Source organism: Amphiura filiformis, chromosome 19, assembly GCF_039555335.1.
Source record: "Amphiura filiformis chromosome 19, Afil_fr2py, whole genome shotgun sequence".
In the NCBI taxonomy this organism is placed as follows: domain Eukaryota; kingdom Metazoa; phylum Echinodermata; class Ophiuroidea; order Amphilepidida; family Amphiuridae; genus Amphiura; species Amphiura filiformis.
The window spans coordinates 41,523,829-41,542,366 of record NC_092646.1 but is presented as its reverse complement, the minus strand read 5'-3'; the positions used below and the strand labels follow the sequence as shown (position 1 = coordinate 41,542,366).

The 18,538-nt window shown below is 38.4% G+C and overlaps 1 protein-coding gene across 4 annotated transcripts in view; it reads right to left on the bottom strand.

The window, feature by feature from the left end:
* Nucleotides 1-18,538, bottom strand: part of LOC140141319 (rab-like protein 3) — a 33,369-nt gene that overhangs the window by 12,505 nt on the left and 2,326 nt on the right. For 2 of the 4 annotated variants that reach the window (XM_072163153.1, XM_072163152.1), the window contains exons 2-7: nucleotides 16,551-16,642; nucleotides 11,966-12,083; nucleotides 7,494-7,614; nucleotides 6,200-6,344; nucleotides 4,185-4,256; nucleotides 1,882-1,932 (exon numbers count right to left, since the gene is read on the bottom strand). In XM_072163153.1, coding sequence (XP_072019254.1) covers nucleotides 1,882-1,932; nucleotides 4,185-4,256; nucleotides 6,200-6,344; nucleotides 7,494-7,614; nucleotides 11,966-12,083; nucleotides 16,551-16,642 — 599 coding nt within the window. The remainder of the gene's footprint in view (nucleotides 1-1,881; nucleotides 1,933-4,184; nucleotides 4,257-6,199; nucleotides 6,345-7,493; nucleotides 7,615-11,965; nucleotides 12,084-16,550; nucleotides 16,643-18,538) is intronic. The other 2 variants (XM_072163155.1, XM_072163154.1) reach the window with 1 other exon arrangement.

The following is an 18,538-nucleotide window of genomic DNA, read 5'->3' as shown; positions in this document are numbered from 1 at the left end:
AAAAGAGCCAAAAACATGCATTTTCGGTGCATTTTCTGACAATTGAGTCAAAAAATCAAAGACTTGGAACAAGTCTAAGCATTCAAAATCTTGAGTATATGCTGAAATTTTGCTATAATTTTCACTTTTTTGTGTTTCTTTAATTAAATTATCGGTTATCAGAATGAAACATGTCTTTCCCAAAAATTAGACTGCATAAACTGAAATTAGTCTTGATACAAGTCTTTGTGCTTGATTGTTACAGCATACGAAAAGCACCCTAAAATGCATGTTTTTGGCCCTTATTTCAAAAAATTGACCAAACATTAAAATTTGACTTTTATTGCCAGTTAGGACTAACTAAAGGATTAGGATTTAGCTATGTTTCATTTGGCAAAACAGGATAATATTTTTTTAATCCCAGAAAATTAGTTCTGTATTTTTCTGGAATGGGAAGTAGGTCACCTCCGACCCAGAGGTGATATCTTACACTTCCACAATGCATTTCTTCCCTGTAATAACTTGTATTCAGTGCAACATGGGTCGATAGTGACAAAAAATACCTCTATTAACAGAGCTTATCCAGATCTTGCAATTAGGTATTTTTTGTTATATTGAGCCATGTTGCATTGAAGAGCAAATCAGTACAGGGAAGAAATGCATTGTGGGAAGTGCAAGATATCTCCTCTACCTCCAACCAAAGCACCCAGATGGCGTTACTAATGTTCCAATGCTGATATGACAGATCTGTTCTGATTGGACAAATTTCACTCCAGTTTTGCCTGCTTGTTCTAAAATAAAGCCACACAGTGAATAGTGCACATGACTTTTCCAGAGGAAGAACTTTTGAGCTAGTTCTAGTTCAGGTTAAATCACAGTATTGCGGTCAACTGTGCACAGCTGATCATGGGAGCTCATGGGGAGGGGTAAAAAGCCTAGTTGATGACAATTTTGTCCCAGTTGGGGAAAAACAGAGTCCAAAAAGGACTAAAGGACTTATATATTAACATCAACTTTCTTTTCTGTCCTGAGTTTGAATAGTTTTTGAGGGGTACCCCCTGGTTATGTCATTGACCTAGGTTCACTGTTGAAAAGAGGATTTCTCCCAAACAGGCCATAAATCTGGAATACCTTCTGCACCCTGTGATGGGGTTAGGATATGTTAGAGGCATCTTAGGGTAAGGATTATGGATTAGGGTTAGTATAGAGGCTTCTGGTTAGGATTAGGATAAGCTTGGTGTTCTTGATAGAGTGTGCAGTGTATCCCAGGGTTATTCCAAAAACTTCATTCTAAATTCACAATATTTTGCTTAAATACCATGAATATCCAAAAATGTTTGAAAAATGAATTATTAAGTCACAACATTTGGTTACTCCAATCACTAGATAGCTATAATCAAATTTTTCAACAAGTGTTTTCCAAGTGAATGAAAATAAAGTCTATATTGTTTGATCAGCTCGTAATTGTTAGGCTTTTAACAGTATGCCGAAAAGTGTGATCTAATTAACATATCGGATGTATGTTCTGCGTGTTAAAGAAAATAAACAATGTATAGGACTTCAATTGATTCATTTCATGATGCTTCTGTCCAGATGTCACAAGACAATTCTCGAAATAAAATATATAGATATTAATCCGCAATGTTATAAGGCCCGCCATTTATGAACTGATCAAACTATAGATAAAATTTTGTTTTGTGGATAAGCAGTTTCCAAAACTCCTCCTTTAACTATTTGAAAAAGTTTGGCAATATTCTATTTTGGGTGAAATGTTGCAAAAGTAAATCAAATAAAACAAAATGGCATTCCAATGTATGGTGCAAAATAAAATGCATTCTTTTAAGCAATCATCAAAATTCACGCCTGTAACGAACAGACAGACCAATAGACCAACCAACAGACCTTCTTGGGCGAATCTCTTGCGACGCCGGTATAGTATCTACGATAGATTACCTAAATGAAGAAGTTAAAGAAATTGGCTCTTCTTGTAAAAAAAATGTGAGTGAATTACTTGGACACATGAACATTATACCAAAAGGATTAAAATACCACTTATTTTCACCCCCTGTATGTCCTAAACAAAGACAGATATGTCATAATTAGAACCAGCACCCAATAGCTGCATCTTTTAGCTCGGATTTTATACTTCATTTGTTGAAATCGGTCAAGAAATAAAGACACAGTGATCCAAAATCCCAAGGAAGATGCAAATTCAAAAGTTGCAGATTGCTCCATTGGATACCCTATTGATTGTGCGTTCTTGAACAAGAGAACCAGCTTTTCCATTGATTAGAACATTAAAATAAAACTTTTGATTTTGTTCCTTCCTTGGGTTTTCAATAACCATGTCTTCAATTCTCAACCGATTTCAACAAATGAGGTATTGAATCAGAGCTAAAGGATACAGGTATTGGCTGCTGCATATTTGTCTTTGTAGGATATACAGGGGTGAACATAACTGGTACCTAATTATTTTGCTATCTGCATGTCACCGTCCACCACTAATGGGCTGAAATGTTGGTATTTTCACTTCTTGAGATATTAACCAGGTAAATCCTCCTTGAGTTAAGCTTTACAATGCTATATTACCTGTCCCTATTGCTTGTTAGCAAGGTAGTGAAAACTCAGTAAATTGGTTTTGAATTTCTTTCATTTTCTATGTTTTTTTGAGAAGTTCAATTTACCATATGTGACGTGTCATGTCAAAAGGAGACACTTTTGGGCAGTATCGTAAATGGAGAAATAGCCAAAAATCTGCCGGGTGTGATTTTTTCACAATTTGGGTTTGTTGCGAATTTGTGATGTTATCAATGTAAAAATATTGTCTGATAGTTTCAGACCGGAATATAACTGGCATCTTGTATTTTTTGAGACATTTCTCAAGGTAATTCCTACTCTCAACATTGTCAATAATATTTTTAAAGGTCGATATCTCAATTTCCAATTTTATAATACCATAACTTACGAACTCAATATCTTCGCTTAGGAATGTCCGATTTCATTGGGAGAAACGGCGCTGTGGAACAAAATATCTCTATATTTAAGATATGTAAAAACCTCAAAATTGATAACCTGCCCAAAAGTGTCTCCTTTTGACATGACACGTTACAAATATCTAAACATTATGGGCCATTTGTTGCGGATGGTGGATTTCACATTTCATGTTCCTGCACATACACCATGTGTTTCAAAATGCAAATACCTGCTGATGGTATCTCTTGAAATGCACTTCAGTTTCTAAAGAAGCAAAATTACCCCATAAATTTCTGTCACAGTTTGTCCACACTGAAGTACAAAGTGACAACTCGCACGTATACAGCGCGTAGCAGTGCGCAGTGCTGCATCTCTGCTGCAGGTATGCGTGCCTTCAAAGTCGGCACAATGTGTGCGTCCGCGTCGGTACTTTGTACCTCAGAGTATACTAACTGTAGGTAGTAGGTACCACCCTTTGACTTGTGTTGCATACTGGTGTTGATTATGACTGTGACGTCACGTCACAGGTCCACCATCTTGTGGGTATAGGTTGTTTTAGGTGCCTACAGCATTCGGTGCTTAACACACAAACACAAAACACTGCATCAACGCACGATCACAGTTAAGTGTGATGCCCTGTGTGTAGTGATTTGTACCCAAAAGTAGGGCACCCAAAAAAGGCCTATGAGTATGAATTTCAAATGGAATGAACACATTAGGCAACTCTCATTTGCAGTGATCAATTTTCGTATATTTTTTTGTGTAGCAAAAAATGCTACTCACTTTCAGATTTGAGTAGCAATTCTAAAATTGTGAGTAGCATTTTGCAATGCTAATCCAGGTAACTCAAACACTGTAACCATATACCAACTATTCAAAAAACACTTGGCCTGAATGTTCCATTTTTAGTTCAGGTTAGTGGCCAGTGATCAATTTTCATATATTTTTTTGTGTAGCAAAAAATGCTACTCACTTTCAGATTTGAGTAGCAATTAATTCCAAAATTGTGAGTAGCATTTTGCTATGCTAATCCAGGTAAATCGAACACTGCCCATTTGAATTTCATACACCCTCTGAGAAAGATTCAACCTGAATATTCCACAGGAGGGTGAGTTTCAAATAGAGCTGTTCAATGAGCTAATTCCATTTGAAATTCATACTCCCCCATGTGGAAGACATTTCCAAAATCTTGGGTATAGTATGGATTTTAAATGCAATCTGCCTGCTCTTACCTTGTCTAAAAATCTGCTAAGTTTGACTGCGTTTGTAGAGCCTGGTGCTAAATGCCTTGCTTGTGTGCAATCCTGAAATGAATACCAAGTAATATTAAAACAATGTATCAACTGTTTACATGTACCATATGTGGTGCCCCTAAAGTAACACAATGGTCCTCATTGGTAGTCAAGTTTGTGCAGTGTCACAGTGTCGACACCCTATACTATAAATATTAACTTAATACTCCGTTGGTGAGCGACGGGCGAAAGTGGTATAGTGTGTTGATATAGTACATTGTATAGACTTGTGCTTTAATATTCTGTACACGTGTTCCTTTATAGATCTCAAACAGTTTAATATATCACAATTTTGACGAACGATTTCAAAATCGTTACGGATATAATGCAGTAAAATATATCCACAGCAAACAGCAATCCCCCCTAATTAGTGTATTGCATTTCCAGTTAGTGTATTGGAAACAAAACCTGGGGTTTACCTGACAAAAATCGAATTTTCTTGTAATGGCAATATCATATGGGGTACTTGATCATGCGCAAATCGTAAAAACATAGAATAGAAACTCTGTTGCAGGCTATGTGGTATCTCATATCGTGTGCATATGGTATGCTTAGCCTGAGTCGCTCTGCCTATTTTGAACAAAATCGCCATGTGTAGCTTTTGAAAAATGAGAGGATTCACCGTACTATCACTGCAATTATTGACACGAAGATATAGGGATGATGACGCTGTGTGCAGTTGATAAGGCATCAGATTTCAGTGTGAGAGGTCTCGAGTACGAGCCCCGGTGTGGATGGAAAATGTTCTCATGAAAATATTTGCGCTAACTTGAAAATCCCCTAGCTGCCTAATTGTCTTGGTTTATATTCGGGGAGCTGCTCCTGGTTGTGACGGTTACATGTAGGTAGACTAGGAGACCGTGCCTATATTGAACTGCATCACTAAATGTTGCTTAATGATTTATAAGGTATATCTTTAATAATAGTCCACAGTGGTCAGCGAAAATCTGTAAAGTGTGCAGAGCCTGTGGGTTGATATTGTGCACTATAATCCCCGAATTTATTTATTTTATCTATTTATTTATTTATTGCAGAAGCTCTAAGAAATACAAATAAAGTGCTGTCAGCTCCAAAAGTCTTGTGGTTATCGAGATGTTACAAAATATGAAAAAATATGTTCACTTTGTTCTCATTAATAAAGGAACCACCAAACCTGCAGAAGTAAGAGAACTGTGAGTGTGATATTTAAAGTATACCATACGCAGAGTGTCATCTACAAACATTTACCTATTAAGATGCTTGGCCTCTTTCACTTTGTACCACATTCTTTCTTAGCCTTATTTTATCTAGCAAATATTTTACCCGTTATTGCTATGCCCCGCAAATATAGGTGACAGGAACCACCATAGAGGGCGTAATGAGTTGGTCAAAGATATTATTGACACCTTGGTCTGGGGCGGACATTTTAAAAATGAATTTAGAAGAGCAGCAACGACATCACTTGCATTACATTCCAGATGTTAAATCTACATCATATGCAAAATTTGAGGAAATTCACACGAGTCCGTTTTATTTTAGGGCCATTTGTCTATAGCTGGTCTTTACATGTAGCCCTATGGAGAGATTGCCCATTGAGGGCGCTAAATGTGATTTAAAAAAACGGACTCGTGCGAATTTTCTAAAATTTTCAGAGTATGTAGTATGAACATGTAGAAATATAATCAAGTAGTTACCCTACCTGCTCTTCTCCGAAAAAAATAAAAAGTCCTATACCTCAACGACAATGAAACCTAGGTGTTGACAGAAAAGGCCCCTCTTCCTTAGTCACATCACTCTCTCTAGGGTTCCTGTCGTCTATAAAACGAACACTAAGATGTAATGGGTTGCCAGTCTGATGAAACCACTAGTGCAGTGGTGAAATGTCATTAAATATGTGAGTCTAACACCTTCATTTTTCTTGGAATTGTACAAAAAGTTGAATCTAACATTCCAAATGAACTTGTTCAAGCACTTACTAAATTGATTTCATCAGCGCCGCATTCTTCTGCTATACTTGATATTTGTTTAATAGTTTGTCTGTTGCTGTCTAATTGGTCTTGTTTGGTTCCTATGACTAATACTGGTATATGACTTCCAGCAAATTGCTCAGGATCATAATCCCTGTAAAAATAACAAATGACAGAAGTTATGAGTGTGAAACAAAAAGAAGTTCTATTCTATTTAAAATCCACACTCCCCCTGTGGAAGATTTTGGAAATATCTTCCACAGGGGGAGTATGAATTTCAAATGGAATTAACACATTAGGCAGCTCCATTTAAATTTCATACACCCTCTGAAAAAGATTCAACTTGCATTGATATTGATCAAATTTTTGGACATTTTTAGTATTTTATTTGTTATAAAAAATAGCAGAAATTGCATGTATTCTGTGCTGTGTATGAAATAGGTTAAGAAATACAGATCCCTTGTTGCTTGAGAGATTGGCCACAAGAATGCACTTGTGCACCCCCCCAGCACTTGTGCATTGTACGCATCAACATCTCAGGGCGTGTGCATCATCAAGACCAGTGGCGTAGCCAGGATTTTGGAACTGAGGGGGCACAACTTTTAAATGTACCGACGGAAATATTTTTTGCCGACAGAAGTTGTGATTTGTTGACCCAAAATTTTTTTTTGCATGGTTTGAAAAAGTTAAGAGCAAAAAAAAAAAAGAAAAAAAAAAAGAAAAAAAAATGGGATTACAGGCACATAAAACACCAAATTTTTATGTAAAATTCAATTTCATTCACAATTTTCATCATTTTTTAAAATAATTTTCCCCATTTTTTCTTTCTCCCTGGGTATAAAATAGTCTATTGTTAACCCAATTTTTCTTTCACCAACGCCTTCCGTCTACCAATGGCCTTACATGAACCGACGGCCATGACGAGGGGGGGCACCAGCCCCCATGGTCCCCCCCCCACTGGCTATGCCACTGATCAAGACCCAATTTCTTTCTCAGCAAGCGATATGCATTTATTACCATATAAATATGTGGCAATCAAGCAACCACTTCTTTAATTCAAATTGTACTGGAAACATGGCAAAGTAATCCGGAGTAAAGACAAATAGGATGCATGGACTGCACTGGACAAGGGCCGCGGATGAGGACGCTATTTTGTTCTACTGTCCGTCCAGTGGGAATCCAGTAATGGGTTGGTAGGGTGAGGTTATTTTTTCTAAGTTGCGGAAAATTCAGTCTTGGTCCAGGGCAAAATCTCCCACCACCTGCTATAAAACAAACTTGCCTGAGTCTGTGAGGTACTTACCCAGAAGAATAATGCCTAGATGATCCGTTATTTGAATGGTCTTTGTTTAGTACTTCCCCTAGCCATCTCCTGAGATTACTATGTGATTTTCTATTGGTTAAATCATGAACTAAAATAATACCTGCAACAAGAAGAAGACAACAATAATCCATCAACAACTACATGCATCTAAAGAGTAATAAGCCAATTCTAATTGCAAAATAGTTCTCGTCTACACTGGGTTTCAGAGAAGAATGGCAGTCCCTTGCTCAGATTGACACTAAGCGCCCTGTTAATGAGCGACATACGCAGAGCTTTGTGTTCACTTCAAGGGTGCCGATCTGCGCCGACCAATGATTTCACACACAATTGGCCAATCAGATTATTGGTCTGTTGCTATGATTGTCCAACAATTGATTCAGCAAACAGAACCCCACTTCCCTGTATACGTTCCGCACGCTCTCAAAATGTAAAGTGCCGTTCTTCTCTGACAAAAACTGTACAAGTCCCCAATTGGTGCCCCTGGACATGTATGTACGTCATCCACCAGTGGAGCTCCTGCGCCCCTCCGCAGAACATCCGGTAGTGGATGTTCTGCGCCCGGGGCCGCAGAGAATCCACTGTCGGAGTTGCTGCGCTCGGAAGTAAAATAATAGATTTTCGTATTATAATAACGGTGGATCATTGCTGCGCTTGGGCGCAGAACATCCACTGTCGGAGTTGATGCGCCCGGCGCAGTCCCTTATATGTAATGGTGGATCATTGCTGCGCCGGGCGCAGAACATCCACTGTCGGAGTAACCGCGCCGGAAGTAAAATAATAGATTTTCGTATTATAATAACGGTGGATCATTTCTGCGCTCGGCGCAGAACATCCACTGTCGGAGTTCATGCGCCCGGGCGCAGTCCCTTATATGTAACGGTGGATCATTGCTGCGCCGGGCGCAGAGAATCCACTGTCGGAGTTGCTGCGCTCGGAAGTAAAATAATAGATTTTCGTATTATAATAACGGTGGATCATTTCTGCGCTCGGGCGCAGAACATCCACTGTTGGAGTAACTGCGCTCGGAAGTAAAATAATAGATTTTCTTATTATAATAACGGTGGATCATTGCTGCGCTTGGGCGCAGAACATCCACTGTCGGAGTTGATGCGCCCGGGCGCAGTCCCTTATATGTAATGGTGGATCATTGCTGCGCTCGGGCGCAGAACATCCACTGTCGGAGTAACTGCGCTCGGAAGTAAAATAATAGATTTTCGTATTATAATAACGGTGGATCATTTCTGCGCTCGGGCGCAGAACATCCACTGTCGGAGTTCATGCGCCCGGGCGCAGTCCCTTATATGTAACGGTGGATCATTGCTGCGCTCGGGCGCAGAGAATCCACTGTCGGAGTTGCTGCGCCCGGAATTAAAATAACAGATTTTCGTATTATAATAACGGTGGATCATTTCTGCGCTCGGGCGCAGAACATCCACTGTTGGAGTAGCTGCGCTCGGGCGCAGTCCCTTATATGTAACGGTGGATCATTGCTGCGCCAAGCGCAGAAAATCCATTACCGAGCTTCTGCCCTCGGAAGTCAAATAAATTATTTTATTATTTTATTAATAAAATACAATATGCATGCGTATAATAACTAATATTTTCTTATTATATTAATAAAAAATAATCAAAATAATAGATTTTCGTATTATAATAACGGTGGATCATTTCTGCGCTCGTATAATAACATCAGGCGCAGCAACTCCGGCAGTGGATTCTCTGCGCTCGAGCGCAAAAATGATCCACTGATATTATAATATTAAGAAAATATGTAATTTTATTTCGGATGCAGTTATTTCCAAAAACAACAACAACAAAATGGCTGACCCTACTTGAAAGGTCCGTCCGCCCGTAGAACAGGGTTTCTTTTTTCTGCCTTATCGGTTCCTTTTATCTATTAACCACAAAATGACACCTACTTATCTGGTGACTAACAAAGGCCGAATTGCAAGTGGTCATGTGTCAATCAGAATTAGGCTATATTTGAATAGGAATTATTTGCGGTTACATGAGAAGTACCGACAAGGAAAGCGTGAACGAAAAAAAAAAAGATGAAGAAAAAAGAATGAAGAAGAAAGAAAACAGTAAAGAAATGAAACTTGTAAGACCAATAGACCTAATAGTGCATGATAAACTTCTCCGTGGCGCTAATATAATAGTAAGTTTTATTATAATCTGAGCTTCTGAAAGCGCATTATATAGACCTAATAGTAAATATCAATAAACTTCTCTGAGTTATAGTTATTATTATACGCATGCATAGGCCTAATAGTAATAAACTTCTCCGTAGAGCTATTACAATAAAAAATATATTATTAATATAATAAGAAAATAATTTATTTAGCTTCCGAGCGCATCAACTCCGACAGTGGATTCTTTGCGCTCGAACGCATCAATAATCCACCGTTATTTTAATAAGAAAATCCATTATTTTGCTTTCGAGCGCAGACCTTATAGTAAATATCAATAGGGGCCTAAGCCTAAACTTCTCGGAGTTATAGTTATTATTATACGCATGCATAGGCCTAATAGAAATAATAAGAAAATACTTTATTTTGCTTCCGAGCGCATCAACTCCGACAGTGGATTATCTGCGCTCGAACGCAGAAATGATCCACCGTTATTTTAATAAGAAAATCCATTATTTTGCTTCCGAGCGCAGTTACTCCAACAGTGGATGTTCTGCGCCCGGCGCAGCAATGATCCACCGTTACATATAAGGGACTGCGCCGGCGCATCAACTCCGACAGTGGATGTTCTGCGCCCGGCGCAGCAATGATCCACCGTTATTATAATAAGAAAATCTATTATTTTGCTGTCAATTCGGTTATACTATAGCAATAAACTTCTCGGAGTTTAGTTATTATACGCATGCATAATTATATTTTATTAATAAAATAAGAAAATAATTTATTTGACTTCCGGCGCAGAAGCTCCGACAGTGGATTTTCTGCGCCCGAGCGCAGCAATGATCCGCCGTAATTTCAATAAGAAAATGTATTATTTTGCTTTCAATTTGGAGTTATAATAGGCCCAATACTAGTTATTATATGCATGTATATTTATTAATATAGGCCTAATAAGAAAATGTATTATTTTGCTTCGGCGCATCAACTCCGACAGTGGATGTTCTCGCCCCGAGCGCAGAAATGATCCACCGTTATTATAATAAGAAAATGTATTATATTGCTTCGGAAAGAAGTTACTCCGACAGTGGATGTTCTGCGCCGAGCGCAGCAATGATCCACCGTTATTATAATACGAAAATCTATTATTTTACTTCGGCGCAGCAACTCCGACAGTGGATTCTCTGCGCCCGGCGCAGCAATGATCCACCGTTATTATAATACGAAAATCTATTATTTTACTTCCGGCGCAGCAACTCCGACAGTGGATGTTCTGCGCCCGGCGCAGCAATGATCCACCGTTACATATAAGAGACTGCGCCCGGCGCAGCAACTCCAACAGTGGATGTTCTGCGCTGAGCGCAGCAATGATCCACCGTTATTATACGAAAATCTATTATTTTGCTTCCGGCGCAGCAACTCCGACAGTGGATTCTCTGCGCCCCGGCGCCAGAACATCCACTACCGGAAGTTCTGCGGAGGGGCGCAGGAGCTCCACTGGTGGATGACGTACATAACTCCCCTGGACTTCCAAGATCTTGGCTGTGCAAGGATCCACCTGTCTTATTATGAACTTGATGGACCTTAAACAAATGAAGTAGAGTTCTCATTTCTTTGCATAGGCCTGTATCTTGTATTTTCACTCTTTGATTGTGAAATGAGGCATGATAATTACCAGTATTTCTTTTCAGTTATTTACTCTCAACTCTTGTAATGCAGTCTTTCAATGAACAGGGTTTGCTCCAGAGCTTTTCAATTTAAAATTCCATACTCCAAGACATTTCAATGACCTAAATAATTATAGTATTCCAGACCGGCAGATATGCTAACATATTTAAAATCAGCTTCAAGCATATCCAAATCATCCAGTTATATATTATGCAGTTTATTTTCTTCAGTGTTTCCCTCTCACACATTTGCATAAGTTTGCACTATACGCTTTCTTCTTTCGGCAAACACTTCCATGATAATAGCAAATTTTTGATATACATGACTTTTAAAGACTCTACGGAAATCCTGATTTTTATTCCAAATAAACTATTTCTCTGTTGCGAATGCATTGAGCTATTTCAGTTGAAATCGATACACCCCCTATGGAAGACATGATCTTAATCTCCTACACAGGGAGTGTAGATTTCAAATGGAGTCAACCATTCAGGCAATCCCATTTGAAATTCACACTCCCTGTATGGATGATTAAGGTCATGTCTTTCATGGGATTTCAACTGGAATTGCCCATTGGAAACGGTTTGATTGCACACACATATGCATCTTGATGTCCATTATTTTGTGTTATGTGTGTGTATATGTCAGTAACTCACTTACCATGTACAGGATTATAGAATATATGCCTACTTGTAGCGTGGTCAACTGAACCTCCTATATCCCAAAACTCAGCAAAATAGCTTTTCTGTGATGGTGTACCCTCTTTGTAATCATGAATCTACAGTGGAAGAGAAGATTAGGATTTTGTGATATCAATCTGCTGTTACCATAGGATTCCTAGACTCATATCCTTTCGGAAAAAAAAATCAAGTTTTATATACTTAGGACATAAACTTTGAAAATATTGAAGTTATAAATAAAGTCCATACTCTCTTCCCTTGTGGTCATATCATATTAAACAATCGCTACAAGCGTAGCGTTTGTTTTTTATGATGTCACTTCCGTCGCTGTTCAGCAGAGCGACTGCCGATATTATCTAATCGACAAGTCGCAAACACCAGTTTACTTCAAGGCAACTTCGACATGACACTTGCAGCGATTGCACACTACCAGTGTTTGATGACTAGCGATTTTTGTATCACATGGTGTAACTGCTTGTATGCTATGCCCTTCTCTCCTTTTAAACATTATTGTAGAAATAACACTGTTCTGGTATCATAACCTTGGCTTACCTTAGGCCTGCTAAGAATACACAATTTTGGAGGCTAAAAAAACGCACCCGATTTTCCAAAAGCGCATAAAAATCTATGATTTCCGCCAAAAAGCATAAAACCAAAAAAGCGCCAAAAGCGCTACTAACCCTAACCTAACCCATACAGACTAAACGAATCAGCTCATTGCAGCATATGACGGCTTATTTGAATACTTGAAGAGATACCCGACAGGTATGAATAATTTCCAAATGTCATTTAATCTATTATTACAATGAACGATTTAAAAAAAATAGTAAACTTAAAATAATATGAAAAACAAATTATACTGCATGTATTATATTCATTTTACCAACAGAGTTCCGATTGGAGTTTGTTATCAGCTCCACCTTAAATGTGGAAATTAACATCGAAGCCCTGGTTAAAATGTGGGCAAAAGATAGAACCTTGCTTGAGTGTTCCCAGAAGGATGTTGACATTGACATTGCAGAAGCCATGCTCCATCTCTATAAGGACGACAGCCAATGCTTGCTCAGGAGATCGGCGGCAGAGGCTTATCTAGCCTATCATGTGGATGGTGGCGTCTTGCCGTGTTTGTACTCGCTTCTCAAAGTTGCACTTGGAAATAGGACACCGTATGAATGTTGGCAACAACCACCTTTCTACCAGGCTAGACCAAAGACAAATACTCTGGCCGAAATCAACCACAATGAAGTAGACGAAATATCACAGACAGATTACGGTAGTATTGCATACCACCTGGCTGTTCCAGATCATGTAGTGGAATGGTTTTTCAATTATCTTGACAGACATTGCTGCCAAGGAGACGCTAGCGACAGGGTTATCATCACCAATACCATCACCTTAATAATGCACATATACAATTAAGCGCTGGTACAACCTACGTAATGAAGCTCCTGGATGCTTTATGGACTGGCAAAACAAGAGCATTGTAGGAAGTATAGACAGCTCTCAATTAGTTAGCAGCCTGCGATACCTAGACCAGAAATCTCGTGGGTTTCACTCGCTTGCAAATATGATGTACGTGAATGCTCTTCCTCACATGGGGCAAAGGGAAAAGGACCAACTAGCTGAAGATGTTATCGTAGAGATGGCAATTCAAGTATGGCCATCTGTGGTTCCTTACGCCAAGAGAAATCGGAAGGATAGGTATTTCAGAGTGGTTCCTAAAGGCAGATCCCAGCGATTAGAAGACGCCATGGGCTTCCTTGCCACAGAATGTAAATTCAGTGCAAACAGATGGCCTTCCCTAGCTTATATCGGTCTCAATGACAGGGTGACCTTGAAAGTTATCGACTTGCTAGAGAGCATAGAAAGATCGGGAATTGGAGCTTTTCACGTTCGTTACATCCTTGTGGGCCGTGGCTATCTTGATCATAGTCACGTTAAAGGAGAGAATGAGATCCAACAGGCCTTTGTTATAGCATCCTTATTGCAGATGGAGTGATTTCCACCTCGCAATCGGATCTACTTACCTCTCAAGGATTCTGGAGCTTCTGCGCGCAAATGGATTACTAAGTAGAAATGAAGCGAATGTCCAGTTCTCTTTCGTTGGGGCACATGTAGTCCCCGAAGATATGAAGGCAAGGATAGACGAAATCTTGGCAGCTGAACAGAACCAAGAAGGGGAAGAACCGGATGATGACGAACTACAAGATGAACAGGAAGAGGAAGCCCAAGCGCAAGGTGAGGATCGGGATTTAGACAGTTGGAACATGCCAATTACAACACCAAGAACACGTCGAAGTGTCGATATACAAATAGCAATGCAAAACCCAGAGCATGAAGAACAAGGCGGTGTGCAAGTACAAAGCAGAAGTGGAAGAAAAAAACGTAAAGTGTCATACAAGGTATGACAACTGAAAAGCTCTGCAAAAAACTGTTTCAACTTCTTCAAGTTGAGCAATTGGAAAAGTGCATGTATTATGTAACAGGTACATTGTACACACCATACTAACTTAGACACCACATCTTATTTTGTCCTATAGCATTATCGGTGCCCGGTTAGGTACCGATGACTCTTTCTGTTATACGCTGGTGATGTAATAAATTGTATCAAGCATAATCATAAACATTTACATAGTGTTATTGTTTTTCATTTAGATAAAAAACAAAAACACTATGCAAATGTTCAGGGTACGATAGATAAGAGTCATCGGTACCTATTGGGGCTCCGATAGCGCTATAGATCCAAATATGACATGATCAAGGGGAATGCGTCGGATGTTGCTATTAATATTGTTTTTGAGATATTGGCAAAAACAGTGTTCAAATTCTTTTGTTTTATATCGTTTTCAGCCATTGGTAAATTGCTCATAACTCGTTAAGGGATGGGGTATGAGCGTTTGGACAGTATCTTTTGTGGGAGATGAGAGCACACCAGCGATATCAAATTGCATTCTGAATACGAAGAATATCCTTCTGATATCAAATAAATGAATAATTTTGATTTTTTGAAATTTAATGTAATATACATTTTATGGTAAATAATCAAAATTAATATTTTTGATATTTAACAGTCCTCGAAGTAAATTTCATAAATCTGATGATATGTACTTAAAGTGTATGTAGCTGGGATGAAAAGCCGACGATCAGGCGAAAATTTTAACCTTTCGTATTGGAAATAATTAGGTCTTTTGGGGAAAAAATGTATTATCTTCAATATGAAAGGTCAAAATTTTCAATTGATCATCGGCCTTTTCTCACAGCTACATACGCTTTAAGTACATATCATTAGATTTTAAAGTTTACTTCGAGGACTGTTATATATCAAAAAATGAAAACTATTTGATATCAGAAGGACTTTCTTCGTATTCAGAAAGCAATTCGGTATCTCTGATGGCTCTCATGTCCCACAAAAAATACTGTCGAAACGCTCATTCCACATCCCTTAACCAGATGTCTGATTTTTACGGGGTTCGCATCAAAATGTAGCATAAATGTGTAAAAAGTTACCATAGGTATTAAATAAAAGGCACTAAATTTAATGCCCACGTTACCCATTGGCGCCGCCATACCAAGACCACCAAGTGATCAGTAGATGTGCTACAATGCTAAGAGATAGGAATTTTTCAGACAAATATCATAACAATTGCTGAAAATTTATAGGCAACTTAATTATACATTGGGGGATTCTGTTTTTTTAGTATGTTTTCAAGAACTAAATTTTAAAAGTTTTTCTTGACGGAAAAAAAAAGTTAACGACGGAAACTCTTACAATAATACTACAAAGCTGCAAAAAAATGACAAATTTGCTAGAAAATTTGGACATACATCTCGCGTTTCCAATTGAAATACACAGGAAGACCACCTGCTGTGCCAAAGGTCACTTTTACATACATCCTGTCTAGACGCTGTAATGTCAGCGCTCATCTGGTCACGTGGGCATTAGATTAAGTTTGAAAAATGCCACTAGATTAAAAAGTATGAGGCATTTGGTAAAAAGGCTATAGTTGATAACTAAATCAACATCTTGTCCTCCCACAACTGTTAAATTAATAGTGTTAGTGTGTGACCATTAGTAAGGACTCAAAAAAAGAATTTTTCAAAATGTCAAAAAAAAACCCATAACTGTAGCCAAAATACGCACTTAAATTGCGGTGCAAATAACGCATAATTGGCGTATTCTTAGCAGCCCTAGCTTACCTTAACTTCTACTGAGGCTCCTATGGTCCATCCTGGATTCAATACAGGCAGACTGGCTTACCTTAACTTCTACTGAGGCTCCTATGGTCCATCCTGGATTCAATACAGGTTGACTGGCTTACCTTAACTTCTACTGAGGCTCCTATGGTCCATCCTGGATTCAATACAGGTTGACTGGCTTACCTTAACTTCTACTGAGGCTCCTATGGTCCATCCTGGATTCAATACAGGTTGACTGGCTTACCTTAACTTCTACTGAGGCTCCTATATGGTCCATCCTGGATTCAATACAGGCAGACTGGCTTACCTTAACTTCTACTGAGGCTCCTATGGTCCATCCTGGATTCAATACAGGCAGACTGGCTTACCTTAACTTCTACCGAGGCTCCTATGGTCCATCCTGGATTCAATACAGGTTGACTGTGACATACTAATTGCACTAAAGATGATTTACCAACCCCTGTGAGGAGAAAAAGAGAGATTTAATAATGCATGTAGTTCATGGTTTACCAGGAAATTTGACTTTATTTTCACTAAATTTCCTAAGTGTTCAGAGTTATGGGTCATGTGTCTAGCATCTAGGGGTGCAAATTAAGGGGGTACTACACCCCTGGCCAATTTTATGCCTATTTTTGCATTTTTTTTTGCAAAATTATAGCACATTGGTGACAAGTAAGATATGTATATTATAGGGGCAAGGACTACAACTACTGTACTGAAAATTCAGCAACTCAAGGCAAGTAGTTATTGATTTATTGATCAAATATTGGTATTCCCTCATTTTTGACTGTAACCCAACAACTAGCCCTGTTGTCTGTGATAAAATAAAATTTCCAGTGCAGAAGTTGTAGTTGTAGTCCTTGCCCCTATAATATACATTATCTTACTTGTCCCCAATGTGCTACAATTTTTAAGAAAAATGCAAAAATAGGCAAAAATTTGGGCAGGGGTGTTTGTAAGTATGTCCACTAAAAATTTAAGTACTTTTAAATTGATTCAGCTGGTTCATTTATTGGCTGGGAATTGATGAAAGAAACATTTCGGCGTTTAAATAGTCTTAATCGGACGTTTCATTCCAGAGATATGGCCTTTCGAGTGTCACAGTTTTATAGAGCTGCTAAAACATGTTAAAAAGTTTAAGTCCAAAAAGGAATACGAACAGAATGTGCAATTTGAAGGCGCTTTTTCTTAACATATTTATCATGTTTATTAACTAGCGTTATCTGGAACATTATATTTGAATATAACAACATGAAATAAGATCATCCTGAAAATTTAAGCGATTTTGTTGACATACAACAAAAAATATAAGACCTCAAAACCCATGGTTTGTTTGTTGGAACCTCAAGTATGATCATAGATGGCTGCCATGGAAAATATCTCCATAGAGGAGCTGAACAATAAGTGCATTATTTCAAATGAATAGCAGAAGTCTTAAACATTGTTCAATCTTTTAAGGTCAGCACATTTTATCTTCAAAATGATTATATTTCATCATGACATAAGTTTGGTAACATTAATCACTACCAATTTTGAGAAATTTGCTCCAACTCAAAGGTTATCTTTACTACATTGAGCAATATACTGTGTGTGCATGGAAGCTATGATGGGTAGCACATGATCTAAAATGGACATGGTGGTCAGAAGTGCATAATTTGAGATGGGATTTGGAAGGCTTAAACATTCTTTAATTTCTTGACATCCTGCACATTTTGTCTTTAAAAATAGTTAAAATTTCATGTAAGTTTGCTTGTCTGAATCAATCCAAATTCAGAGATAATTGCATTTCAACACCTGATGCACAGAATGGTGTCACTTCAACCTGTTGTAGTTCTCATCTCATTCAATTTTTCTTTAAAAGAAGTTGATCTCTGCATGAAGGAAGGTCCTCTCTAATTACTGACCAATCAGGAAAGAGTTTGGTTAATGTTTTTTGTTTTTGGTGGAATCAGGAATTTCTTGAAACAACCTGTTATAGGTCAAAATTTGGACCCCAACAAGTACTCTACACCATTTAACAAGTTTGGGACTAGACAATACATGGGTGAGTGCACACATACAGGACACAGTTCTAGCAGCAAATGTATTGACAGTGGCCTGCCTGCCAAAAATTGCTCCCCCCTCTCTCGGCCAACCAAAAAATCTTTGCTCCCCCTCTTTACACATGCCAAATTTTTGGGATCCCAATTTTCAAACCTTAAATGGTCTAGATATATGTTGCGAGCGCATCGAGTAGGAAAATTTGCATAAATAAAAGCGTTTCCATAATTCCTAAGCCTGGCTTAGAAACAAAATTTCTTTCCCCCCCCCCCCCCATTTTTAGGAACAGGCACATCTGAGCGAGGGCGCTATTTAT